At 52.3% G+C, this 23,941-nt stretch overlaps 1 protein-coding gene across 1 annotated transcript in view; it reads right to left on the bottom strand.

Moving 5' to 3' along the window:
- The window catches only part of PLB1 (phospholipase B1), a gene marked incomplete at both ends in the record, with an annotated part of 122,404 nt that overhangs the window by 16,392 nt on the left and 82,071 nt on the right, over positions 1-23,941 (bottom strand). Inside the window, 16 exons of the mRNA XM_082851932.1 lie at positions 769-868; positions 1,086-1,129; positions 1,377-1,444; positions 3,442-3,500; positions 4,052-4,112; positions 7,259-7,324; positions 13,574-13,645; positions 14,197-14,292; positions 15,343-15,447; positions 16,119-16,200; positions 17,184-17,284; positions 18,409-18,474; positions 19,036-19,116; positions 19,840-19,891; positions 21,252-21,360; positions 21,925-21,968. Of these exons, the coding sequence (XP_082708058.1) occupies positions 769-868; positions 1,086-1,129; positions 1,377-1,444; positions 3,442-3,500; positions 4,052-4,112; positions 7,259-7,324; positions 13,574-13,645; positions 14,197-14,292; positions 15,343-15,447; positions 16,119-16,200; positions 17,184-17,284; positions 18,409-18,474; positions 19,036-19,116; positions 19,840-19,891; positions 21,252-21,360; positions 21,925-21,968 (1,206 nt within the window). The remainder of the gene's footprint in view (positions 1-768; positions 869-1,085; positions 1,130-1,376; positions 1,445-3,441; positions 3,501-4,051; positions 4,113-7,258; positions 7,325-13,573; positions 13,646-14,196; positions 14,293-15,342; positions 15,448-16,118; positions 16,201-17,183; positions 17,285-18,408; positions 18,475-19,035; positions 19,117-19,839; positions 19,892-21,251; positions 21,361-21,924; positions 21,969-23,941) is intronic.

The following is a 23,941-nucleotide window of genomic DNA, read 5'->3' as shown; positions in this document are numbered from 1 at the left end:
GCAACCCTTCTACAAAGCAAAGACCCAGCATGCTCTGTGCAGAAAATCAATGAACTCCGTCAGGCATTTCAACTTTAATTATCTGGGTTGTTGTCAACCACAGAAATCCAAGTGCAAACAAACAACCGCCATGTTGTTTCGAGGCTCTACCATCTAACTCCCAAGTGTCAATACCATCTAACTCCCGAGTGTCAACATACGGCTTTTTCAGAGTCAAGGGCTGGAGGTTCAGAGGCGAGAGAAGGGAGGAGGGAAGGGTGGCCAGCCGTGAGGTCCTGCTCTGTGTCCCCAAGGTGCTGAGAGTTGTCACCTGCACACTCGACCCCAGCCTCCTCTGGGCTGGGAGACCAGCTGGAGTCAGCAGGAGGGCACCCTGCGCCCTGGCCGCATGCTTCCTGTCCGGCCACCCTCAAGGGCTTCTCCCCCCGCTGCCCTGAGAGGTGCTAACAGCTCAGTGGGCAGAGCGAAGGCTCTGATTCAGCCTGGTCTGATCCTGGCTCCTCTGGTCCCTCGCTCTGATAAGCTTGGGCCACTCAGGAAACGGTCTAAGCCTCTGTGTCCTCACGCTAGCACCCATCTTGAAGGGTGTAAGGATTACAGGAGATGATCCACGTGAGGGGGCAGCTCAGGGCCGGGCAGCAGAAGTGCTCCGTGCACCACGGCTCTTACGGCCCGTCTGTGGGCCCGGGTCCCAGACACCACCCTTCTCTCGTCCCCGATCTCTCGGCCTTGCCCTCCTCTGTCCCTCCAGTACCCACGTCTACTCACCGAGCTCTGGCCCCTCCCACTGCTGCATTCAGCCCGGCCGTCTCCTCCCGGGTGCCGGCGGAGAAGCCGAAGATTTTGGGGTTGAACTTCTTCAGAATGTCTTTGAAGAGGGAAGGAGCAGAGAGCACAGGTGAGAGGGAGATGGACGTACAGTGTTGGGGCACAGGTGTGGGCAGGACGCTTCTGGGTCTTTTCAGGGCAGGCTGACTTCTCTCCTTACAGACAACCTTCTCTTCCCTCGCTCAGTGGAAGGGCCCTGGCCTCAGGGAGGGGTTGCTACGGCCACAGTGATGGTGCCTCTCCGTGTTGCTACTTACTGGGCAGTGTGGTGTGGGTCCCCAAGTCGCCGTCCCCTCCAATGCTGGGGAAGAGAAAGCACATTTGTTAAAATCACAGGTCATCATATTTCTGAGTCAGAACCAGACAGTCTGCCCTGGGGCAGGATTCCCATCTCCCTTAGGAATAACAGAAGCATCGGGGCATCGCCTTGCATCCCAGCACTGGGCCTCGAGTGCCCGGCCTCATCTCTGGAGGGGTGACAGGGAAACACACCACCCATGCTTCTGTGGGGAGCGTCATCGACAGAGATGAGTGGAGAACACCCTCACCTCCAGGAGAGTCCCCTCCAGGCTGTGGAGAGGTCACTGGAGTTGCTGGGTCGGGCTCCCACCGCTGTCTGAAAGGCAAAGAGAAGGCTCTAGAGCTGGGCTGGGTCGGGTGCAGGCTGGGGGCACTGGGGAGGGGCCCTCTTGCCCTGGTGTAGCAGCTGGGACCTGGATTTACCTTTTCTGAAAATGGTACCAGCTTTTCCCCAGGCCACTTAATCTCGGAGTCGTCCTGACTTCCCAATCTTCCACACGCAACCAGTAACCAAGTTGTGGAAGAAGCAAGATTCTTCCTCCCCAACCTCTCTGGCTTCCATCCCTTTCTTCGTGTTCCCTTTGCCATATTTCCAGGTGAGACTCTCATCTCCTCACCATGGACAGCTCTGGCCTCCACCTGACCCCACGGTCTCCAGTGTCTCTTCCCATCTCACGGGGCTGCCCACCTGCTCTGCCAAGCACACCCGTTCCTTCACGCCTCCCTCTGGCTCTGACCTTCCAGTGGGTGTCTCTTATTCACAGGGTCAGAGCCAAACCCCTTCACCAACATCCAGAGCTCACCATGACCTGGTTTCCACTTTCCTTTCCTTGTTCACCGCCTCCTTTCCTGTCCACACAAACCTTCAGGTCTAAACAAGTTGATCTGAAGCATGAGGGCCTTGGACCGGCCTACTAACAGCCACTCCATCCTTTCTGGGAATGCTAAAACTCCTCCTTTCCAGCCATTATGTCTCCAGTTCATTCTCTAACACCTTTGTCAATTTCTGCCTCCTCCATAACGCTTTTTCTAAAGGCCCTATTTTTTAAATTAATGTCTATTGGAGTACAGTTGCTTTCTAAAGGCCCGATCTTAAAAAAAGAGAGTATTCCTCTTTGAAAATTACAAAATTAGTATGCATTCACTATAACCAGTGAAATGATACAAGGATGTTTTCATTACTAATTTACCCCTACTTTAATAACCTGCCCCCTGCTCCAGGTTCTACGTCCCCTCCCTCCTCACCCCTTACCCTCACATACACACTACCAGGATCAATTAATGGTTAAGAGCCTGGTGTGTATCCTTCCTTCCACAGCTTTCCCCACGTTCATAGCAAAATTAAAACACACTCAAACCCATCTGGAGAAGTTGTTCTTTACTGAAATGAATACCTGATTTCACAAGTCCGGTTTGTCCCCTATATGATTACGTACCTCCTTCTGTGTAAGTGTTTTTTATTTCCCCAGCTGGACAAGTTTCTAGAGGGTTAAGACTACATCTCATACTGATTTTCCCTCTGAATTGCTAGCAGAGTGTCTCACACACAGACAATAGCTAAATAGTTGGCCCATACAATTCCTTTAGTGAAACTGTGCTATGTGCAGGTATTGGGCCCCCTCTGCCCCCACAAACACATCTTTAAATGGGGTGAGCGGGTGCTGGGCGGTGTGTGGGTAAGACCCACCATCCTAGGAGTCTAGGTGAAGGAGATGAGTTCCCTGGTAAAGGCAGGCAGACTTGGATAAGTACCTTAACACAGGGGTCCCCAACCCCCAGGCCTCGGACCAGTACTGGTCCGAAGCCTGCTAGGAGCTGGGCCGCACTGCCGGAGGTGAGTGGCGGGTAAGCGAGCGGAGCTTCAGCTGCGATTCCCCACCGCTACTCATCGCTCACTTTACCACCTGAACCCATCCCCTGCCCCCCTCCCCTGTCCGTGGAAGAACTGTCTTCCACGAAGACTGTCCCTGGTGCCAGGGACTGGCAGGGACAGACTGTCTTCTGTCCCTGGTGCCAGAAGGGTTGGGGACCGCTGCCTTAACACACACAGATGAAACGCTTGGGAACAGCGGGGAAGGGGGATGGACGGCTTCTATCAGGGGATGGAGGGGAGGCCCCGTGGAGGAGGTGGTATTGAGCCAGGCTGTGGAAGGGAGGAGGGGAGGGCATTCTCGATCGCCTGCTGGTGTTTTGCGGCTGCCTGGCTATGTTTCATTGCCGGACACAGGTAGGTTCTCAGCTAAATGCTGAACACAGAGCTGATGTGGAGGAAGAGGTGATTCCGCACAGGGCCTGGCCCAGCTCAGTACTCACAGTCAGCGAGTCACCCAGGGCAGCTACCACTTTGATATCCGCTGGCCGGAGCTCATGGACTAGGGAGACAGGAAAAAAGATGGATGGTCAGTGGAGGTCTTCCTTTGAAACTATTAACTTGGCTAGGAGTCTGAGCTTCTGTTCTTATCCCACAGGTTCCCATTAAACTTATTGCCAGCCTTAGGCTTTAGCAAATTTGTATTTTCCATCTATTCAGAGCAACTAAGGCACTGAAGGTGATGGGCTTGATGGCTCTCATCCATCCTGAGAGGAGCCCAATTCACACTGGAGCGGTCCAGGAAAGCTCCAGCTGGGTGGGGGGCGGGGGGGTCATGAGCACAGGTAGAGAGGACCCCAATCCCTGACTATACCTACCTCACTGGGCAGGGAGGTCTGAAAGGCTGCCATCGGGACTAAGCCGAGGGGAGAAGTGTGGTTTGTGGAGAGCCCGGGAGCCCAGCAGCGCTGCAGCCTAGCTCGTCATGGGCTACCCGGGATCAAGGTCTGCACTGCACGGGAATCAGCAAGACCTGCTCAAGGCTCCAAGGTGTGTGTGTAGGTTGACTGAAGGGGGCCCTTGACTGAAGGGGGTGATGATGTTTATACTAACCTGATGTGGGGACACTGTTGGAAGGATTCCACTCCTCACACAGGAAGTCACTGCCCCAGTTCTAAATCAACAGGAGGAAAGACACAACACCCGACACTCACTGTGCAGGAAGGTTAGCTTCAGCCCAGGAAGAACTAGCTAAGGAATTCTTGGTGGAGGCTGGAATTATGATACTGTAGGGGATCATGTGAGGCTAGAGCTGTGAGTTGTGGAGGGAGCGAGAGGGGAATCAGAGAGGAGAAAATACGTCTCTCCCCACCCGCCACGCACAAAACACATGATGTGTGGACACACTCATGCACACCCACAGTCTTTCCCACCTCACCTTATCTACACCCTTAAATGGAGCCCACAGTCATCCAAAGTAGGGGAGAAAACAGTGAAGGTGTGCAACAGGTGGTCTCCCAAAGGAACACAGACCTGGATGCCTCATAAGAGGTTCCATGTGGGTTTTGGTGGTGTCGTTTAACATGAAACTAATGTACACTAATTACAACGCTAGGACCAAAACAATAATTACAATATATTTAGGACAGTAATGTGAAATTTTTACAGCTGCAAAGTTTCTGGTTTCTGCATATCATTTCTGAATATGTGCATATCATTTCTTTTGGTGTATTTAACTTAATAGCCAAACAATTCCTTGTATGTATATAAATTAACGTCTATAACCTGGATACCTTCAGTCCAATTCTCTTGTCTCTGGAATATAGGGCACACTTGCCAGGTGCTGGAGGAGGGGATGGGGAGGGAAGCAGAGGGCGCAGAAGTTGGGGGAAAGATAGAGTTCCTTCCCTAGTGCAGACGCTTGCATATGCCCAGAGGCGCCTGAGGGACAAGCCCAGTAGGGCTGAGTGCACAGTAGGGCTCCACACACAGGTGTTGTCCGGTTGACTGATTCTCTAGGCGTGTGGTTGCCAAAGGCTTTGGAAGCTTGTCTCTTTCATTTGGTCAGATGATGAGGCAGACATGCCTTGTTAAAACACTCCTCTCACAAGGGAGCAAAAACGAAACTTCCTTTAAATATTAGTTGCTTAATCTGATGTAATTTAGTTTATTCCAGGGAACTGCTCAATTCATCACACGGATGGAGTCCTTCTTCTGTGTGGGAGTTCTACTGAAATCAAGAACACGTTTGTGCGCAGATGACAAATATCTGGGGAAGATGCAATTAAAAAAAATTCTATAGCCGTGAGCACTTTAGAAACATCTCAGAGAACTGGTGAGCCAGAGACAAGCCCATCCCATGCAGATGAAAAGACCCAGGTTGGAAATGGAGCACTCTCGTCTGTTCCAAGGGAAGAACTGTACTTGGCACCCTATGCCAGGGCACCCGGATCCCCTGTGGGTCTTGTTAAATGCAGATCCTGAGACAGCAGGACTGGTGTGCTGCCTGAGACTCTGCATTTCTAACAAGTTCTCAAGTAATGTTGCTGTTGCCTGTCTGTGGCTAATTTAAATAGCAAGGTATTTTAAAAAAAGAAACAAATCCCACCACTTTCTAGGCCTGGGTTTTTAACTCTTCCGGCAACAGAAGCAAAGACACATGAGACTAAGATCCAAGAGGACAGAACCAGAACCACTGTTTTCACCAGTGTATACCCAGCACTTTGCACAGTGCCTGCGCCATTTAGGCATCCAATAAATATACGCATGTTAGATAAATCAATCAATGCCCAGCTGACAAGATGTAGCTGACATTTCAATTCTAATGGATTTTGTCCGTGGTTGGCCTGGGACACGCCTCTGTTGGGCTAACATGAGCCTAAGAGAATTCAGAGAGGCTGGATGGTGGCATTACCACATGGCTTGCATCCCAGCGCTTAGCACCTAACGGTTCTTCAATAATTTCAGGTGAGTTCGTCTCAGTGCTTCAGCTGGCTTATAAAACGTCTTTCCTCAATCACTCCTGCTGCTCCCGAAACCATTTTCCACACTAGTCAGGGGGTCTTTAAAAAGGTGAAATAGATTACGTCACCTTCTCCTAGAACCTCCGACAGTTTCCCACAGCGCTCCACCTGAAGTCCAACCTTCTTTCTTAGGGATTCAGATTCTGCGTGATCGGTCCCTCAATAAACCCTCTGGTCTCATGACCTACTCTCTACCTCACTCACACGCCCACAGCCACACTGACTTCTTTCTCTCATCAAATACGCCCGACTCAGCCCCACTTCTGAGCCTTTGCACTCCCTGGTCCTGTCTGGGACTCTGGCTCTGGCTCTCCAGACGGCCGGCGTCTTCTCATCATACACATCCCAGCTCAAATCTCTCCTCCTCAGAGAGGCCTGACGTGGTCTGCACGGCTCATCAGAACATGCCACCCTCCCTGCCCCATCTCACTTTCCTGCATCACCTTCCTCAGAGCTGTCTTCACTCTATGAAATGACTGTGCTTAGCTGTCTACTGGATGCCTCCTCCGGTAGACTGTAAGCTCCATGAGGGGTGGGACCCATCTGTCTGGTCCACTGCTCTATCTTTCTGAGTCAGTGTCTGACACATCGTAGGTGTCCAGTCTGGAACGACCTCTAACTCCTGGGGGCAGGACCACGCGGACGCTTCTCTGAACGCCCTCCAGCCCCTCGCACGAGACTGGACAAACCATAGGTGCTCATCCGACACTGGTGGCTGATCCCTCGATCTGGTGGCCGACACATGTGGTCTGGACCAGGCGGGTCCTGCAAGGCCGGGTGTGGTTCAGGATCCTTCCGGCCATCTTTGCAGTAGCTGCCCCTAAAGTCATGGGCCCTGAATCCTCAGAGCTAGAACGATTGACTTGAACCAAGCAAGCCCTGGAGACCCACCTGCATATGCGTCAGCTTCCTGTTGGGCCCAGCCCCCGGAATTGAGGTTCTTCCCACTCAGCTACAGGAAATTGACAGTGCATCATACCCACCGCCTCCCCCTCATCTCTTCTTGAAAGGCTGAGCTGCCTGATCAGAAATGATGTTTGTGCAAAGGTCAAAGACAACTGCTCCACAGGCACTTCCTCTAGTTGGTTGCTGACATCAGGTAAACACTTGAGAACATGTTAGGACAATCCTGGGACTTTGTGGTTCAGGAGCCTTTTCTTCACATTCCAATTTCCAGTACGTAAGAGGGGTACGTTTCTGATTAAGCTAACTCTCGGAAGCCCACACCACGCCCCGAGTCGCCGGGAGGTGGAAATGGTTTGTCCCTGAGAGAGGCAGACGTGCGTCGGGGGGTTACCTCAATGGATGGCTTGGTGGGGTATGTGTAGTTACTGTTCCGGGGGGTTCTCAGGAAGGGTTCATTCTAAGAGAGAAAAGAAACCACAGGGAGAGGTTATCTGACAGCCTGGAAGATTGCTTAGGAAACATTAAGTACTAACAATCCTGTCCTGTAGATTTATTTAACATGATCTTCTGCATTTAAATAGAAAGAACCGTACAAACATAATCTCATTCATTCCCTAGAGGGTTTTACATAACAGCTTTGACAAGGGATGCACAATAAAAGGCCTAAAAAGGGTTCCATACACGTTCTATTCAGGGTTCTGCGCTTTTGTTTTCACCCTGACAATTGAACAGCTCCCTAATCCTCAGAATGATTTTCTTTCCTTTGTCATTTCTCTGGCAAGAGATTCACATTATAGCACTTTTTTCTTCACCAAAACGTGTTATGATCATCAATGTATTTTAATATCTGTTGCTATTAGTATGATTTTGCCTCCTTTGAATTATGTATCTTACCCCCTTCGGGTTGGCTTCACATACTCTGGTGGTGTTTTTTTCTCGTGAAACAGCCTCTTCTTTCCCTGCTCGCCTATTTATTTTACAATCAGTTTCACACACGCCCAGTCAAGAATCCAGGTCTATTCAGTTGTGGGTGATAAGTTGGTCGAAGAAGGAAGTAGACAAAGGAGAAAAGGGGGAAAGCAGGTAATGAGAAAATGTGAAAATGACAGTGAAGCAATAAGAAGTTCATAAGCCAGAGATCAGGCCGAACAGCCCAGGGCTGTCAACACCTTCACAAGACGTGCTGAGCGGGGTAGAAGGGCCATGGTCTGAAAATTTGGGAATAACATGGGAGTAAGTAGGAAGAACCGGAATGTTGGAGAAGAGGTCATTGGAGATCCGAACCAGGGGTTGAGAGCTGACTGCCCATCTGCTCTATTTTGGCCGGAAAGGTGCTTAAAAAGGAAGAGGAGGAAAGGAAGGGAGAGGAGAGAAGACCAACTCTGAATGCTTCCCGAAGAGGCGTGTGCCCTTCAGTTCTGGCCCCACCACCTCCTCTTGTCCCAGACCTGATCCCATCCACACAGTCGTGTTCCTGCCTGGCACTGCAGCTGAGTCTGCAACCCCTGAATGCCCCCGCTTTACAGATGAGGAGCAACTGGGGGGCAGAGTGGAGGAGGGACCTGCTCCAGGTGGAGAGCAGGAAGTGAGTGCAGAGCCGGGCCCGACCCGTCAAGCCTCCTGACCAGCAGTGGCCTCCTGCCATTCCTCACGGGGAATTCCTCCTGATCACGGGGGTCGGGTCCGAGAAAGACCCTGCTGGTCAGACAGAGGGATGAGGAAGAGAAGGTCTCAGCAGTCACCTTGGGGGATGAAATCTAGGTACATGAAAGCCCTAGCCCTCAGCACAGACCTTGGCTCCCTGGGCAGTGCACGTCTCTCCTAACCTCTGAGTCTCGGCATTCCTAGCTGCAACATGATTCAGAGGGGGCACTCGGGGCCAAGGGCAGGAAGTGTGCCCTGGACCATCTGCAACACTGCAAGGAGACAGAGCTTACAACGGCACGTCGCCCCGGCTAACGAGGCTTGTCTCTGGCCAATGCTATTGTGCCCCCTGAGCTTCACCATCAGACGAGGGCACTCTGGGAGCATCCTATAAATAAATGCCCCACTTTTGTAGAGCCCCATGTGTTCAGAGCTCTGTTCTAGGTGCCAGAATGAGGGCAGGATACAAAGGCTTACAACCCAGTCAGGCAGAGAACATGAGAAGCATCAGGTAGCGAAGCATCAGAGGATAGCGCAACCAGTAAGTGCAGTAATTGCCGAGGAACGGTTGCAAGATCTGGGAATGCGTGGTCCTCAAAGACGAGACTCACTGGGAGGGAGGTCACTCGTTATCATTCTCTCCCCACTTCACGGGAGCCCCGATGGGGCACAGGGCCTGGGGGCTGGAGCTAGTCTCAGAGTGGTTACCACAGGAAGAACCGGAGAGCAAAGACGCTCCCTGCCCTTCCAGACATGCTTAAAATCAAACTGGAGAGCCTATTTCATCTCACGATCCAACGGTAGAGGGAGGGGCCAGAGAGGGGAGACTGAACTAAGGCGTCAGGGAGACACTGGAATGCGGTGGGGAGTGAGGCCAGAACGGGAACAATGAGAACAGGTCCAGGACAGGACAGTGGCAGACAGGCGGCCTGGGTGCCCTGGGCCCGTTGACCGCACTGTGTCTGCATGAGTCAGACTGGGTTAAAGGCCTGGCGCTGAGCAGAGGGAAGAGGGAGCCCATTTAGTCTGCTGGCTCTCCTAGGCTAGGTTGCTAACACCAGTGAGTAGAAAGCTAAGCCCATTGAAGGCCAGCACAAGGAAATGTTCTCCTAGTTAGAGCTGTGCAAAGATGGTGTGGCCTGCCGGTGGGCACAGCCCGGACAGCCACCTGATGTGAGTCAGCAACGTGAGTCAGTGGTTTCGGGAAGAGGTCTTGTTCATCTTGTCAGTGTTACTAGGTGTAAAGTTCCGTGAAGGAGAGCAGGTTTTCTTCTGTTCTGTGCTGCTCGGACCAAACCAGGTGTGTACTGTCAGGGCCGGGCACCAACTTAAGGGGGGGCCACGTTCCAAGGAGACATACCTACTACGTGAGGCAGGGTTTGGGACACTTGTCTGCGATAAATAGTTGAGGAAACTGAGGAGAAGACCCAGGGGAGGGTGGTAGTGGTAGAAGAGAGGAGGACATAACAGCGGTGCATGGAACACCCTCTGACATTTCTGTCCCACCTCATCCCAACCTCCCATCCTATCCCATCCCATCACCCCATCCCAAACGCGACCTACTAGGCTGATTTTACAACATATTAACAGGCAGCCACTTGGCTGTTAGAAAAGCACTGCCTTGAGCGTGTGGAAGTTTAAGTAGAAGCCATAGCCTCTAGCTGCCTTGGGAGGGATGTGGTAGAGTAATTCAATTATTATATGAGAGACTGCCTCAACAGGACTCCAAGGCCCTCTGCACTGACATCCTAAGCTTATAAAATTCTCTGTTGCTCTGTGATGGGAAGCATCAGGTGACCTTTAACACACAAAGTGTTGAGGACCTGAACTGGGGTGGTGGCAGTGGGAACGGAAAGGATGCCAGCGAGAAAAGCACTCGGAAGGATCCTATCAGATAGCGTGCCTGACGTTTCACACCTGCAGAACTGTGACAGCCACAACAACGTGGACAGAAATAGGAAGTCCTAAGGGTCAGAGAGTTTGGGAAGACAGCTATTTCGTTCCTATGGACGTTGTTACTCAAACATCATTTTTTGAATGAATATGAGTTTGAGATGATGAGGAGGTCTGGGCAGGAATGGGAGATTTATAAGTCCAAAGCATTCAAAAGACAATAGACCCCATACGTAATTCAAAAGAGAAACACTGCTAAACAATAAAGGAAGTATAAGGGAATCCAAGAAACCTCGGCTTTTTCTCAAGATGAAAGACTGGATGAAATAGCACTTGAAATTATTTCACTTTGTCTCTCCGTGTTTCCCCTTGGTTCCCCCATTCTGTGGGTACCCTGATCATATATTTAATCTGCCTTCTGGGTAAGCTTACACCATAGAGGGCAACCAAGGGGGAAAGATCTCTTAAGGGTTAGAAATAGAGCTCAAGTTTGGGGAAAAAAAAGTAAGAAATGACGACACAGGTTGGGGGATCCTAGGCAAAGACATTTAACGGGAAACCCTGGTAATGGACAGATCTCAGAGTGAGGGGACCTAAAGAAAGAGAAAAGAGAATAGGGCTGAGACATGGAAGTTGGAGAATGTCCACATTTTCGATGCTGGGAGAAAGGAAGGAGGGTTATTAAAAGAGATGAGAAGGGGCAGACGCTAGAAAAACAGAACAATCAAGGTGGCTTTACATCCACGAATGCAAGGAGGAATAAATTCACGGAGGAGGTGGCTAACTCTGACAAACGCGTCTAGAGAGGGCAAGAAAAAGACCTGAAAAAGGACTCCGCTCACCTTTGGCCGACTTCTTCAAAGCTTGAGGAGGAGCCACAGCCAGCAGCCCGGGTTAGGGAAGGAGTGGGCAGAGGCCATGAAGGCAGGAAGGGGACAACAGTCACAGTCCACAGAGCAACTGATCAAAAGTTGGCCACAGGGCTTCCCTGGTGGCGCAGTGGTTGAGAGTCCGCCTGCCGATGCAGGCGACACGGGTTTGTGCCCCGGTCCGGGAAGATCCCACATGCCGCGGAGCGGCTAGGCCCGTGAGCCATGGCCGCTGAGCCTGCGCGTCCGGAGCCTGTGCTCCGCAACGGGAGAGGCCACGACAGTGAGAGGCCCACGTACCGCAAAAAAAAAAAAAAAAAAAAAAGTTGGCCATAAAATCCTGTGTGCAACCTTAAAGTCTAACAGAAATCCATGGAATACTGTTAAGTGCCCGACCTGGCTGGGCAGAATGCACTTGCAGTTGATTGGGGCTGGGGGAGGAGCAGGCAGGAAGCTGAGAGAGCTCCCCAGTGCTTGCATCCGTCCCTGCCCCCTCCTCCCTGCTGGGTCCTGCCTGTGGCCTCTATGTTTAGACTCAGCTAGGATTAAAATATGTGCTGCCTGGCCCCTGTCAGCTCACACTGAGTTGCTGGTGGACTTTTATATAGCTCCAAGGCACATGGGAGGGAGCAGATGGGACCTGAGGAATGCAGAATTCTACGTTGCCTGGTGCGGTGAGGTTGGGCTGGCCAACAGATGGATCCTTTTGGAATGTGCTCTGGGGTTGCCTGGCAACCGCTTCTCCCAGGCTGGGCTTCTACGTTCCAGGAGGCTGGATTTGCTCTCCTCTGCTCACCAATGGCTCATTCAGGTTCTGTCCAGGAGGAGAAGCGGAGCCCAACGTGGCTTGAGATTCTGGGTGAAGCAGCAGCCTTTTGGGGCTCCGTGCCTGATCTGGGACTTTGAAGCCCATGGTGACAGGGCTCTCCCTGCCCCAGTGCCTAGGCTCCAACCTGGTACTTAACAGATACTTGCGAGGAGGAGAGCAAATGACGGCTCCCTGGAATGGGCTGTGATTACTTTTACTATTTAATGGGAGGGGAATTGGCAGATTGGAGAGGGTTTTCCATGGCTGATGTTCAGAATGGCCATATGGGTTCTGAAAATATTGAAATACTTACCCCCGTATGGCTTACAGCCACTGCTCTGAGTCCCCGAATGCCCCCACTACCCAGGTTGCCTGGTCCCTCCCCTAGAACCCGCTGTACATGGATCTAGCAATTAAAGGGTTTACACCTGGCACAGAAGGGCCCTCTAGGACCTTGCCCACATTGCACTGATTATTACATCTTTTGACCATCTCCTTCGCTCCAAGCCCTGGACCCGGCATCTGAGCCCTCTGCTACCACTGCCTCCACTCCTGCACCCCTTCTTCCCACCCTCCTGATGAAGCTGATGGTACACAAGGCTAGCCTGGGCCTGAGACTGGGGTGGGGGAGGCAGCAGACAGGGAGGGGTAGGCCAGGCAGGGCTGCCCACTGTCTCTGGAGCCCTGGCAGACACACGGGGGAGCTGCAGGTCCTCTCCCTGCTCAGCTGGGAGGGTGGGAGAGGGCGAAGCAGCCCAACCCAGGTGGGAAACCCAGCCTCCCAGACCGGGTCAGGCTCTCCTGCTTTCACTGCCTCTGAGGGCTCTCTGGCCTCAGCCTTATTTGGTTAAAGAGCCATAAGACAGGGGCTAGAAGAGGGGGTTGAAGGCAATGGGCACATGTACCTGCCCCACTCCTGGGCCTGAAATCAGGTTTAACAACCACTTAGATCTTCCTCCTTAAAAGGAGCCCAGCCAGCCTCACCCCAGTCGCGGCAAGGCCGGGCCTGCTTGTCCCTCCCCCACCCAGCTCCAGGGCTCTGCTCTCTGACCCCCTCCCTGCCGGACATTCCCGATCCAGGCTCGACGACCACTAACCACAGCTTCTGAGCCCAGCTGGCTTCTTGCTAGGCCTCCAACCTGCAGCCAGACCTTCCCAACTGCCCCACGTACCGCTGCTGAAATGAGTGGTCTTGCCACCTTCTGGCTTATTAACGCCACTTCTCAAGAATCCACATCCGTCACCCTGCTCGTCTCCCTCTACTGGGGCCAGGCCTCCTCTCCCACCTGCCTCTCCTAGAGACACAGGTGCTTCTGTACCCTCTTCTACCCCTCTCTGTTCTCCTCCACTTCCCTCCATCCTCCGAAGTCCGTCCTCTCCCAGTCAGGGGGCAAGATGGGCAAAGGGGAAGCTGCGGTGCAGGGTGAAGGGGATGAGTGGGGTCTGAGCTCTGGGTTTCTGGAGAGCAGCACAGCAGGCCCTCCCTCATCACCTGAGCAGGGCAGGGGAGGGGTATATGTGCCGTCAGGTCCAGGGTATCCGTTTTCTTTCCTAGTGGCTCAAGCTGATTGAGGAAGAAAAGAGAGACGTGCATGTACTAATTTGTTTCCACTGAAGTGAACATTCCCTGGCAGGGTATCCTGCAGTGGGGAGAGCTCAGATTTGATTTCAGGGGGCCTGGCTTCTACTCCTGGCACTGCCAGTTGCCAGCTGTGGGATACTGGGCAAGTTTCTTAGCTTCTGTAGGATTCAGCTCCCTCATAAACTCCTAAGACTTTTCTTGCAGGGCTGTTGAGAAGCTTAAATGAGATAACATGGCTTAAACTGCCTAGAACAGCTGCTGACACACAGAAAATACTGAATAAACGTGAGGGTTCTGCCTTGCATTCGTGTAAAGAGTCCCGCACCGCAGTTCAAAGCCCATGAGAGGGGAGGCAGTTGATCCCGGAATCATAAGGACTCCGTATTTTCAGTTCTATACAGACTTCCACAGTTGCGCTGGCCACTGCTCCTCTGTATCTTGCTTGCAAAGGGAGGCCAGGAACAAGCTCCATTCTAGGGGGCTTTGCTCTAGACTAGAACCCCAGAGAACCAGGGACATCCCATGTATTTTACCATATTGACCCAAAGGGCTCTGGAGAGCTGGGAGTGGAATTTCTGATTTGGATGGAGGCAGTCTGGGGCGAAGAAGGACACATCCGGGCGCCCATCCTGAAGGAGAGAAACAGACGTCCTTAAGATCCCGTCGGTGCAGAGGGTGGATAGTGGGCCGTAGCTGGTGGGCCTGATCCCTGGGGTTGACCTCTCAATGCCCTCCTCCCCCGAGGGTGCTCCCCGCCTGTGGCTTCCTAAGGCCCTACTCACCTCGAGAGGGAGATCAGAGCAGTCCCACAGATCAATAGCCGTGAGTGACCCCAAACTCCTAATCTGCTTTCTGGTCCCACAATTCCCCTTACTTAATTCAAAAAGTGCTATACGTATGTTTAGGCACATGTACGTAACCCATGCCATGGTTGAGGGAATGAGATACTAGTCCCTGAGGAAGTCTTGGTCAGCCAGCTGGGAAAAGCTACTTCCCAGCCCTCGGCCAGCTGGTCCCAGTGACCTTGGTGGGGAGAAGAGGCCAAGCCTTGGGGCAGGCCTGGGCAAAGCCTAGGTGCTCAAAGCTTCCTCCGGCTTCCCTCCAGGTAGGCCAGGCCCTTGGGATGGAGGCCCAGGCAGAGAGAACTGAGTCCCCACCCTGGTCCATTCACAGAGCTCTTCTGCTCAGAGTGGAGGTGTCAAGTGGAGAGCAGAGCCAGGGGCGGAAACGGTACCCTCCGTTATAACTGCAGTGTTGGCTGTGGGGCAGACAGTAAATAGTCTGGAATTGGACGTGTTCAAATCTCACCTCTGTGCCTTATTTCCTGTATGATTTTAGGGAAGATACTTCAAGTCTCTGAGCCTCTGTTATGTGGGGATGATAAAACTCACCTCAAAAGGCAGTTGTGAAGATTTGATGCGTGGTGCGCACAGTGCCTGGCACATAGTAGGTGCTCAATAAAATGGAGGCTGTGATGAGTAGTAATGAGAACATCTCACGTGGGACTCCCTCTGGGAATGCAGCTCTGATGTTCGGGGAAGCTGTACCCACCAGACCAGCAGCTGGAGAGCTGCCCGGGTCTGCCCCATTTATTTTCACTCTCACGGAAGCACTTGGCACTTCTGCCTTGAATTTTCTCCTCCCTTTGGCAGCCCTGTCAGGGAGGGCAGGGAGCCTACCGCCAGGATGGGGAGCTGGATGTTGTAGAAGAAGGGCTGCAGCACCACGGAGAAGTCCTCCCGCGTGTCGTAGCGACCTGACTCCACCAGCTCACGCATGCTGCTCTGGGGACACACACATGGGGGCCTTCTGCACAGGCCCTGGGGCTCCAGGTGCCCATTAGGGCAGGGGTGGGGGTGGGTGGGTAGTGTCCTTGTCCCCGTCTCCCTCAACAGGTGGGCTGACTCAGTTCTTCCCTTGAGAACACAGACACACCTGATGGTAAATCTCTTTCCAGAGTATTGGATACGGGTTGTGCCACCTTTTGGTTTTGGTTTTAAGTGGACCGCAAGTTCTGAAGGGCCGGGCAGGAAGTCCCACAAGGAACAGAAAAACCTAGGGAGAGTCTCCAGAGGGCCCCCAGGCTCGGGACCTGCAACCCCCCGTTCGTGCGTGGCCTGCCTGTTGGGGAGGTGGGAGGTTGGGGGGACAGCTGGGCCTCCGGGGTGCAGTGGAGGGAAAGGTAGTTCGATGGGGCACCTAGGGCTGCCGCCCTCTTCAGGCCAAGTGTCAGGGCTGAGCCACCAAGGACAGCTCAGCCACGAGGACTCTGCCACCTGGGTTCCTTTGGGATGACTCCAACTGGGCTGCCTGAGACACCTCAGCCAGGAAGTGGCCTGGAGGGCGATGTTACCCCTCAAAGCCTGAACAGCTCTTCCCTTCCCCGTGTGCCTCCCCCGGGGGGCTCTGGACTGGCGTGTTCATCGAGGGGGAGGAGAGACTTTCTTGGTCTTACCTGGTAGCCTCGGGTGACGGCCTCCAACCTGGCCAGCTCTTGGGAGCTCTCCCGTGGGGTCAGAACGCAGTTACACAAAATGCTGCACAGAGAGGGGGAGGCAGGGGGACCCAGAGCAGAAGCTTAGGTCAGAGACTGACTCTGCTGCGTGCGGCGGGGTGAGGCGCTCACCGGAGCCCTGGCTTAGGAGGCTCTGCCGCGTGTGCTCAGGGCAGGTTTCCGGCCTGACAGGGGGATGGACAAAGCCCCAAGGGTGTATGGGGCAGGTCCAAGTGTTGGACCACAGGCCCTGGGCCTGCAGCAAATTACGCTGAACACGTGCATCTGGACAATGAAAAGCCAACGTTCAGTGTTTAGAAATAAAATACAAGTGCCTGCTCTGGCGCTGGAGCTGGTATTTCGGGGCCTCTGATGCTCACGCCTCAGACACCTCCTGAGTTCACACTAGTGCCCCACTGTGTCCCCTTTTGTTTTGTTATGGATTATTTCACATCCATAAAATACACTTAATGTTAGAAAAGATATCTCTAGAGCACTCAGAATAGTACCTGGTGCACAGCAAAATTTTAAAAAGTATTTGTTCAATGAGTATATGGATATATAATGTAGGAAGAATAATAAAACACACACCTTGCACCTCTCACGCAGCTTAAGAAACAAAACACTCCCAGCTGGAAGCTCCCTGTGTCCTTCCCCAATTCGCTTCTTCCCCACAAAGGTAAGGGAATCATGGGGACCATTCCCTTGCTTTCCATTACGCTTCCACCACCTGTGGACACGTCCCTATATGTTCCTCCTTCTCACAGGCTGGGCTGCACCGTCTCTGAGAACTAGTGTTTGTCCCAGCCCTAACCTCTTCCCCGTGGCTTCCCCGTGGCTTCCCCGTATCACAGAGGTTCTCGCTGATACCCTGAGGCTGGTAAGCGGGGGCCCTGGCTCCAACTTCCCAGAAGGAGGTGGTCCTGGCACAGACCCTGTTACAGACTTGCACACATGGACGGACCAAGTCACAGAGACCCCGAGGAGTCCCCATCGCATGAGCCAGACCAGCAAGCACCCGCCTACCTGGCCTGCTGCACCGGGCACTTGTCGGGGTTCCCCAGGAACACGCGCCGCATGACGCGGGGGCTCATGAAGTCCACGAGGTTGACCAGCGCCCGGGGTACCTACGGGAGAGGCTTCAGATGAGAGAGGGGCTGAGGGGCTTCTTTCACAAGCTGCCTTAGGGCCCCAAGAAGTGGGATCTGGCTCCGGAGTCCCTGGGTTGGGTTCTGGGAGGTGTCGACACAAGGTGACCACCTAGGGCCCTGCAGGCTGTGCCACCCACGTTGGCAGCAGCGTGAATGGGCCTCCTGGAGCGGGACAACATGGCAGACCCGAGTCTAAATGCTGAGGGCTCAGCTCGTTCAGCCATCAGTTAGTGAACCCAAATCCGTTAGCTTTTCTTAAATTTGTTATTATTTTTTTAAATCTTTTTTAAAAATTTATTTATTTATTTTTGGCTGCGTTGGGTCTTCGTTGCTGCGTGTGGGCTTTCTCTAGTTGCGGCGAGTGGAGGCTACTCTTCGTTGCAGTGCACAGGCTTCTCATTGTGGTGGCTTCTCTTGTTGCGGAGCATGGGCTCTACTTGCGCGGGCTTCAGTAGCTGCGGCACGTGGGCTCAGTAGTCGTGGCGCATGGGCTTAGCTGCTCCGCGGCATGTGGGATCTTCCCAGACCAGGGCTTGGACCTGTGTCTCCCGCACTGGCAGGTGGATTCTTAACCACTGCGCCACCAGGGAAGCCCCAAATCCGTTAGCTTTCAATTTGGTGAGGTAGGTGCCCCGTTTGCCAGGACATTAGCCCTTGACTGTCTCCTTCCAGCCCGACCTGGCCTAACTCTGCTGAGCAGGCCCAGAGTCTTGGCAACCCATAGAAGCATCTGGTAGTCAGAGCGCCCCCTCCTGGGCAGCTGGAAAGGCTTGTCCATGCCAGAGGGTGGGGAGACCAGAGAGGGGCCTACTGTAGACACTGCCTGCCACTCAGAGAGCGGTGCCCAGCCTGGGAGCCGCCCAGCTGCCTCCACCAGGGAATGTCCCAGGTAGAGGTGGGGGGACTGCCTTCCCTTCTTCAAGCCTGAGACCCTCGGGGCTGATTCCAAATAGAATAAGGCTTCCTTGGGGGGAAGCCCCAAACTCTGGAAAGGGCAGGAGCCCACATCCTTGTCTGTCTCCTTCAGGGGAGGGGGCATTTCACCCTCTTGCCCCCAACACGCTTGAGCTGTGTCCAGCTTGTGGGAGCCCGCCACTCACCTCTCTGTGCAGGATGTCCAGGGCATTTCGGAGATGGTCAAAAAAGTTGGCTGCAGAATACAGATTCTGGGAAGAGACAGGATGGAGAGGAGGAGCTGGTTAGGGGGAGAGGGCAGTTTCCCCACCCGGCTCCAGCCCCAAGGCCTCGTTCTCCCTCGGCATCCAACCGTGACCAACTCGTCATGTCAGAATCTGAGATGAACAGTTGGCTACTCGCTGTTGCCAAAGATGGGCCAGACAGAAGACTGGAACCTTCAGCCAGAGCTGTAGCTCAGGAGCAGAATGTGTCTAGTACCCCTTTCAGGGGCTTGGGCTTTACTGCTTCTTCTCTTTCTGAATTCTCAGGAGTTGTAAGAAACGGGAATAGAAGCACTGTATATCTGTCACTTGCTGCCTCATGCCAGCTGGGACATGGGGGGGGGAGCCAGAAATGCGAGGGTTCGGGGGGCAAGAAGTGTGTGCGTGCACCTGTGTGAATTGCGTGTGCATGTGCGTGTGTGCGTGCACACACACACAGGTGTAGGTGGACAATCCTAGGGTTGATTCCAGGGACTGTTCTCAGATAGGATCTCCAAGGCTTACAGGTCAAATCAGGGGCGATGAGTAGGCCTGGCCCGCCCCCATTACCGAATCCGTGCAGTAGTCACATAAGTCACTGCCTCCAATCAACACCGTGATGACCTTCCAGTCCTCGTGGAAATTTACTCTCTACACAGAGGGAGGAAAATGCCTGATGATTTCCAACAAATAAAAACACCACAGCTCTAGGAAATCCATTCAACCCTCTAAAACTTCCTTGCCCTCTTGAAATAACAGCATCAGAATCTCAGAGCTGACGGAACTTCAGAGGTTTGTTTATAGACCACAGATTCTTAGCAGCAGGAGGGATTTTCAAGGTCATTGTGATCAGCAACAAACCTCCCCCCAGCTGACGTAATCTCCTGAGGGCCTTCGACAGGGGCTGCCCTACTGCTGCTTGAATGCCTCTAGTGACAGGAGGCTCACTGGTTTCATGGCAGACAATTCCATTTGGGGACTTTAGTGGGTCAGAAAGTTAGTGTTTAAAAATAACCATAGGGCTTCGTTGGTGACACAGTGGTTAAGAATCCGCCTGCCAGTGCAGGGGACACGGGTTCGAGCCCTGGTCCAGGAAGATCCCACATGCTGCGGAGCAACGAAGCCCTCACGCCACAACTACTGAGCCTGCTCTCTAGAGCCCGCGAGCCACAACTACTGAAGCCCACGTGCCTAGAGCCTGTGCTCTGCAACAAGAGAAGCCACCACCATGAGAATCCCACGCACCGCGGAGAACAGTAGCCCCCGCCGCTCACCACAACTAGAGAGAGCGGGCGCACATCAACGAAGACCCGAGGCAGCCAAAAAGAAAAAAGAAGAAAAAGCAATGTAAAAGTAACCAAAAATCTGACTCACGTGGTCATCTTTCATCTTCTGTATCAGAGTCTGGACTTGGCTTGAAAGTTCCCTGAGGAGGAGAGGAAATCAGTCCTGTTGAGGAACAGCGCCCAGACCTTTCATCCCAAAGGGCTTGAACTGGAGGTTTCTATGGCATTAACCCCTCCCCCCCCACCACAAGCTGGCAGAGACCCTGAGGCTCAGGACAAGAAGCTACTTGTCTCTCCTGGAGAGTTCTTACAACAAATAACCGTTTGCAAAGCCAGTCGTGTGTTTGTCCTAAAGCAACAGTCAAGGATACTGACCATTATATTTGTTACGCATGGTCTCCTTTCTAGGACTCCACATGCAAAGGGTCTTTACGGTTCCATGCTAGGAAACCGTTCATCTCCTTTGAAGGACTGGTGTAGATTCTGAAATTAGATCTAGGAAAGTTTTGGCATGGTTCCTCTCTTTACCCTGGCTGCCAGGAAGCTGAGAGTTTGATGCTTAGACACGAGAATCGTAAGAAGGCTTATACTGACACAGTTGCTTCTTCCCCTCCTCCCCCCACCAGAGGCTGTGATTTCTCTCTCTCATGTATATGTTGTGTCATTTTTGGTAAACTTAGCTACATGTTTCTTTTAGAAAGAGGTGGGGGAATAAATATACACCGTACAAACACTTGGGTTTAGAATTCATGGAAAGACTAGACCTCAGGCATCCCCAGCTCCTCGCTAGTTTAGGTCCCTGTTATAGCGTGAGATGGAGCCACAGAATGTTCATCTCCTGGCACCTGGTGGTGGGTCCATCTGTCCCCAGCTGTTTCTATACTAAGAAGGGTCTTCCCAGGCTGGGCCAGGAGCAAGGAGACCCAGGCGGCTGAGGCTTCTAGGAGCAGGGTGAGGGGCCTCCTTGGACGAGCAGCCCGGGAGGCTGAGCAGTTGGCTCCAGCTGCCTCTGGCTTCTCAGCTGCATTTCCTGCAGCTCCAGAGCAGGAGCAGGGACAGGACAAGACTTACTGCCCCTCTAAGTAGCCTCTGAGGCTGGAGATCCTGGCTTGCCCATCCATTTGGTTGGTACTCCCTGATCTTTTGGGGGCGTTGCCACTTGTGAGGTGCTGTAGAGAGTACCATTATGCCACGGTAAGTTTTAAAAATTGGCTAAGGTGGGTCGTTAGTTGAATGATTAGAACATGCTGCACAGGAAAGCAAGGCCAGGAGTTCAGGCTCTAGGAGCATGGCCTCTGTCCAAGATCCAGCCCTCCAGCCTCCCTGCGGCCTTGGTCACGGGGCAGCCACAGAAGAGGGTGGCCAAGAACTTCTCAAATCATTGCTGCAAATGGATAAATGTCCCCTCGGCACTCAGAGGTCAGAATTACAACCTTAAAGGGGACGACATGCCTCCCACTCCCTACCTGACAGGACCCCTCCCCTCCCCAGATGCCATACTTAGCCTTTGTTCCAGGAACAGCCTGATTGAGGAAGGCATTTGTGTCACTGGCGTTGCCTGTGCCCACCGCATAGCCTGTGAGATTTCCGTTAAACTTCCGAAGGATATCTGGAAGGGGAAGGGTGCACAGGACACAGAGGGCTTAGGATGGAAGGCATCCTGTTGCGGAGCACAGGCTCCGGACGCGCAGGCTCAGCAGCCATGGCTCACGGGCCCAGCGCTCCGTGGCATGTGGGATCTTCCCGGACCAGGGCACGAACCCGCGTCCCCTGCATCGACAGGTGGACTCTCAACCACTGCGCCACCAGGGAAGCCCTCTTTCTTTCTTTTTTTTATAGTTTACAGTGCAGCAAATACTCACTGTCCCATTTGACTATCTCCACACTCTCTGGGCCAGTTGAGGAGATCTGAGGCTCAGAATGTTTAGTAACTTGGCCCAGGTCACCCGGCCAGCACACAGAAGGGTCAGGGCTCGAACCCAGGTCTCCGGAATCCAAACACAGAGTTTATTCCATCCCCTTCAGCCACCTGTCCACAGGCCTCTCGTCTCATTTCAATGACAGTCCACAAGGAAGATGTTATTCCCTCCTTTCTTAGCTGAGAGGCACTTTCAGGAAGCCTGGGGGTCAGATGGACCCAGAGGACAGCCTCAAGCCACTGGTGGTTACTTACTCGGTAAGGTGGTCACATTCTCCAGGTAGCCGTCCCCTCCTGAACTGTACAGAGTGAACAAAGCCAATGAGAGAGATTGAATCAATACACAGGCTTTACAAAAAAGCGCCCCCAGCTTTTAACAATGCCCATGCCATCAGTACCTGCCAGGTGTGCCAGAGACATCTCTTTGTGTTTGAGGGATTCTGAGAATATTTGAATTCCCCGAGGAGTTGGTTCCCCCAAATTCAGGATTTGAAGCTGAAAGGTGGCTGCTGCTTTTCTTCAGCAAATCAGGAGGGAGCGCACTTAGCTGAGTATATACTATGAGCTCAGCCGTGAACCAGATGCTCTACATCAGTTATCTCAAATCTACAGACAAGCTTGTGATGCGGATGAACTATCTCTAGTTTACAGAGTAGGAAGCTGAGGCACACAGGGGTTAATCAACTTTCTAAAGGAAACTAAAAACCATAAAGGTAACTAAAAACCAGCTTGAGCTGGAAACCTTTAGAAAATGGATAAGCTCTTCTTTGCCCAGGGGTCAGGTAAATCCCACTGGAAGGTTCGGGGGATGGCCTCTCACTGCCTTCCAATGCCCGATCTCATTTCATCTCATCTCATCTAGTTTTATGGCCCTCAATCTAACTTCAAGAGACACAAAGTTTCATTGCCTTTCATGCATTTAAATTGAATACATGGGGGAGGCAAGGAGAAAAGTATTTCTATTTGAAAAAAGTCCAATGTTCAGATGTATAATATTTACTGTTATTTTTCTTCTGTGTCTCCTTCTTTCTTCCCTCCTCAGTCCCAGCATATTATCCCAGGCCAAGAGATTTTGAGAACACAGTGTTAGCATTCAGCCCACCAGTAGAACCTTCCAAAGGACAGGCCACGAGTCAAAGTCTTGGCCGTTCTTCATTCAAGGGAAGGCTTGGAATGAAGTTGACTATTTCACACTATGGTGGTCAGGGGCTTAAGTCAAAGGTTCAAGAACCTCAAGTGGTGGAGAGAAAAAGAAGCCAGGTAAGCCCTACCTTTCTATCTCACTCAGGAATCTCTCTCCTACCTCCATCCAATGTCTGAACTTAACTTGGCCTTTGGTTGGGCATTTTTTTTTAAGCTTCTGATCCTTTCCCAACTCTGTATGAAGCTACTACTTTAGCTGCTTCCTGATCCATCCTTCTCTGGACTAAAAGCACTTAATCAGAACACTTTTCACTTGGCAGGAAATTACAAAGCCATATACCTCCTCCAGTCACTGTGTTCTCACTCTGCCTCCTTTTCTCCTTCAGTCAACATATAAACACAGAGATATACGTAAACACACACACATCAAGTACGTTCTATTGTAATTTCTTGTCTAAAACTATCTTTGTTCTAAAACAAGTGAGGTAGCTGATCAAGACCAATAGGCTACAGAAACCTCTCTGAGCCCGTTTCCAGGAGAAAAGAGAGCATTATACAAATAAATATGGAGGAACAAAAATAAGAAAGCCCTCGTTCTGATCAGAACCGTGTGAAACATGAAAGAAAACAGACCCATATGAAACAGCTAGTTTACACGAGACCCTTCAGATTAATGCAATTTGTATGACACCATGAGCTCCAAGGCTGGGCTTTGTTCCCTAGTCACCCATAGTGCGCGGAGAGATGCAGAGAAGATGCTTGATAACATCTATTGGAGGAGTTTCAATAACGTGAGACTGACCTCCTAATTAATAAGACAAAGAAATGCATTTTTGGATAAATATTATTTTTGTCCTTTGAATGAGTCCAACCAAGCAAACATTTCGATTGGAAAGGCAATTCTCTAAAGACCTCTGGGCCTACCACACCGTTAAGCTACCCAGAGCTGGGGCCTTTCACTGCTGTGCGATTCTTACAGGTCAAGGGGCCTTGGAAATGTTCACAGCCAAACCTCTTCTTGCAGGCCCTGCTCACAGCCGCCCACCCACCAAAAATCCTTCTCCCCCGTCTGACTCTGTGAGGTCCGCTCTCTCCACTTTCTTTCCTTGGAGGAAGAGGCTCGATTTGC

This window comes from Leucopleurus acutus (genome assembly GCF_964270905.1).
Source record: "Leucopleurus acutus genome assembly, chromosome: 12".
In the NCBI taxonomy this organism is placed as follows: domain Eukaryota; kingdom Metazoa; phylum Chordata; class Mammalia; order Artiodactyla; family Delphinidae; genus Leucopleurus; species Leucopleurus acutus.
The sequence above is the reverse complement of the archived record's forward strand: the minus strand, read 5'-3'. Positions and strand labels throughout refer to the sequence as shown.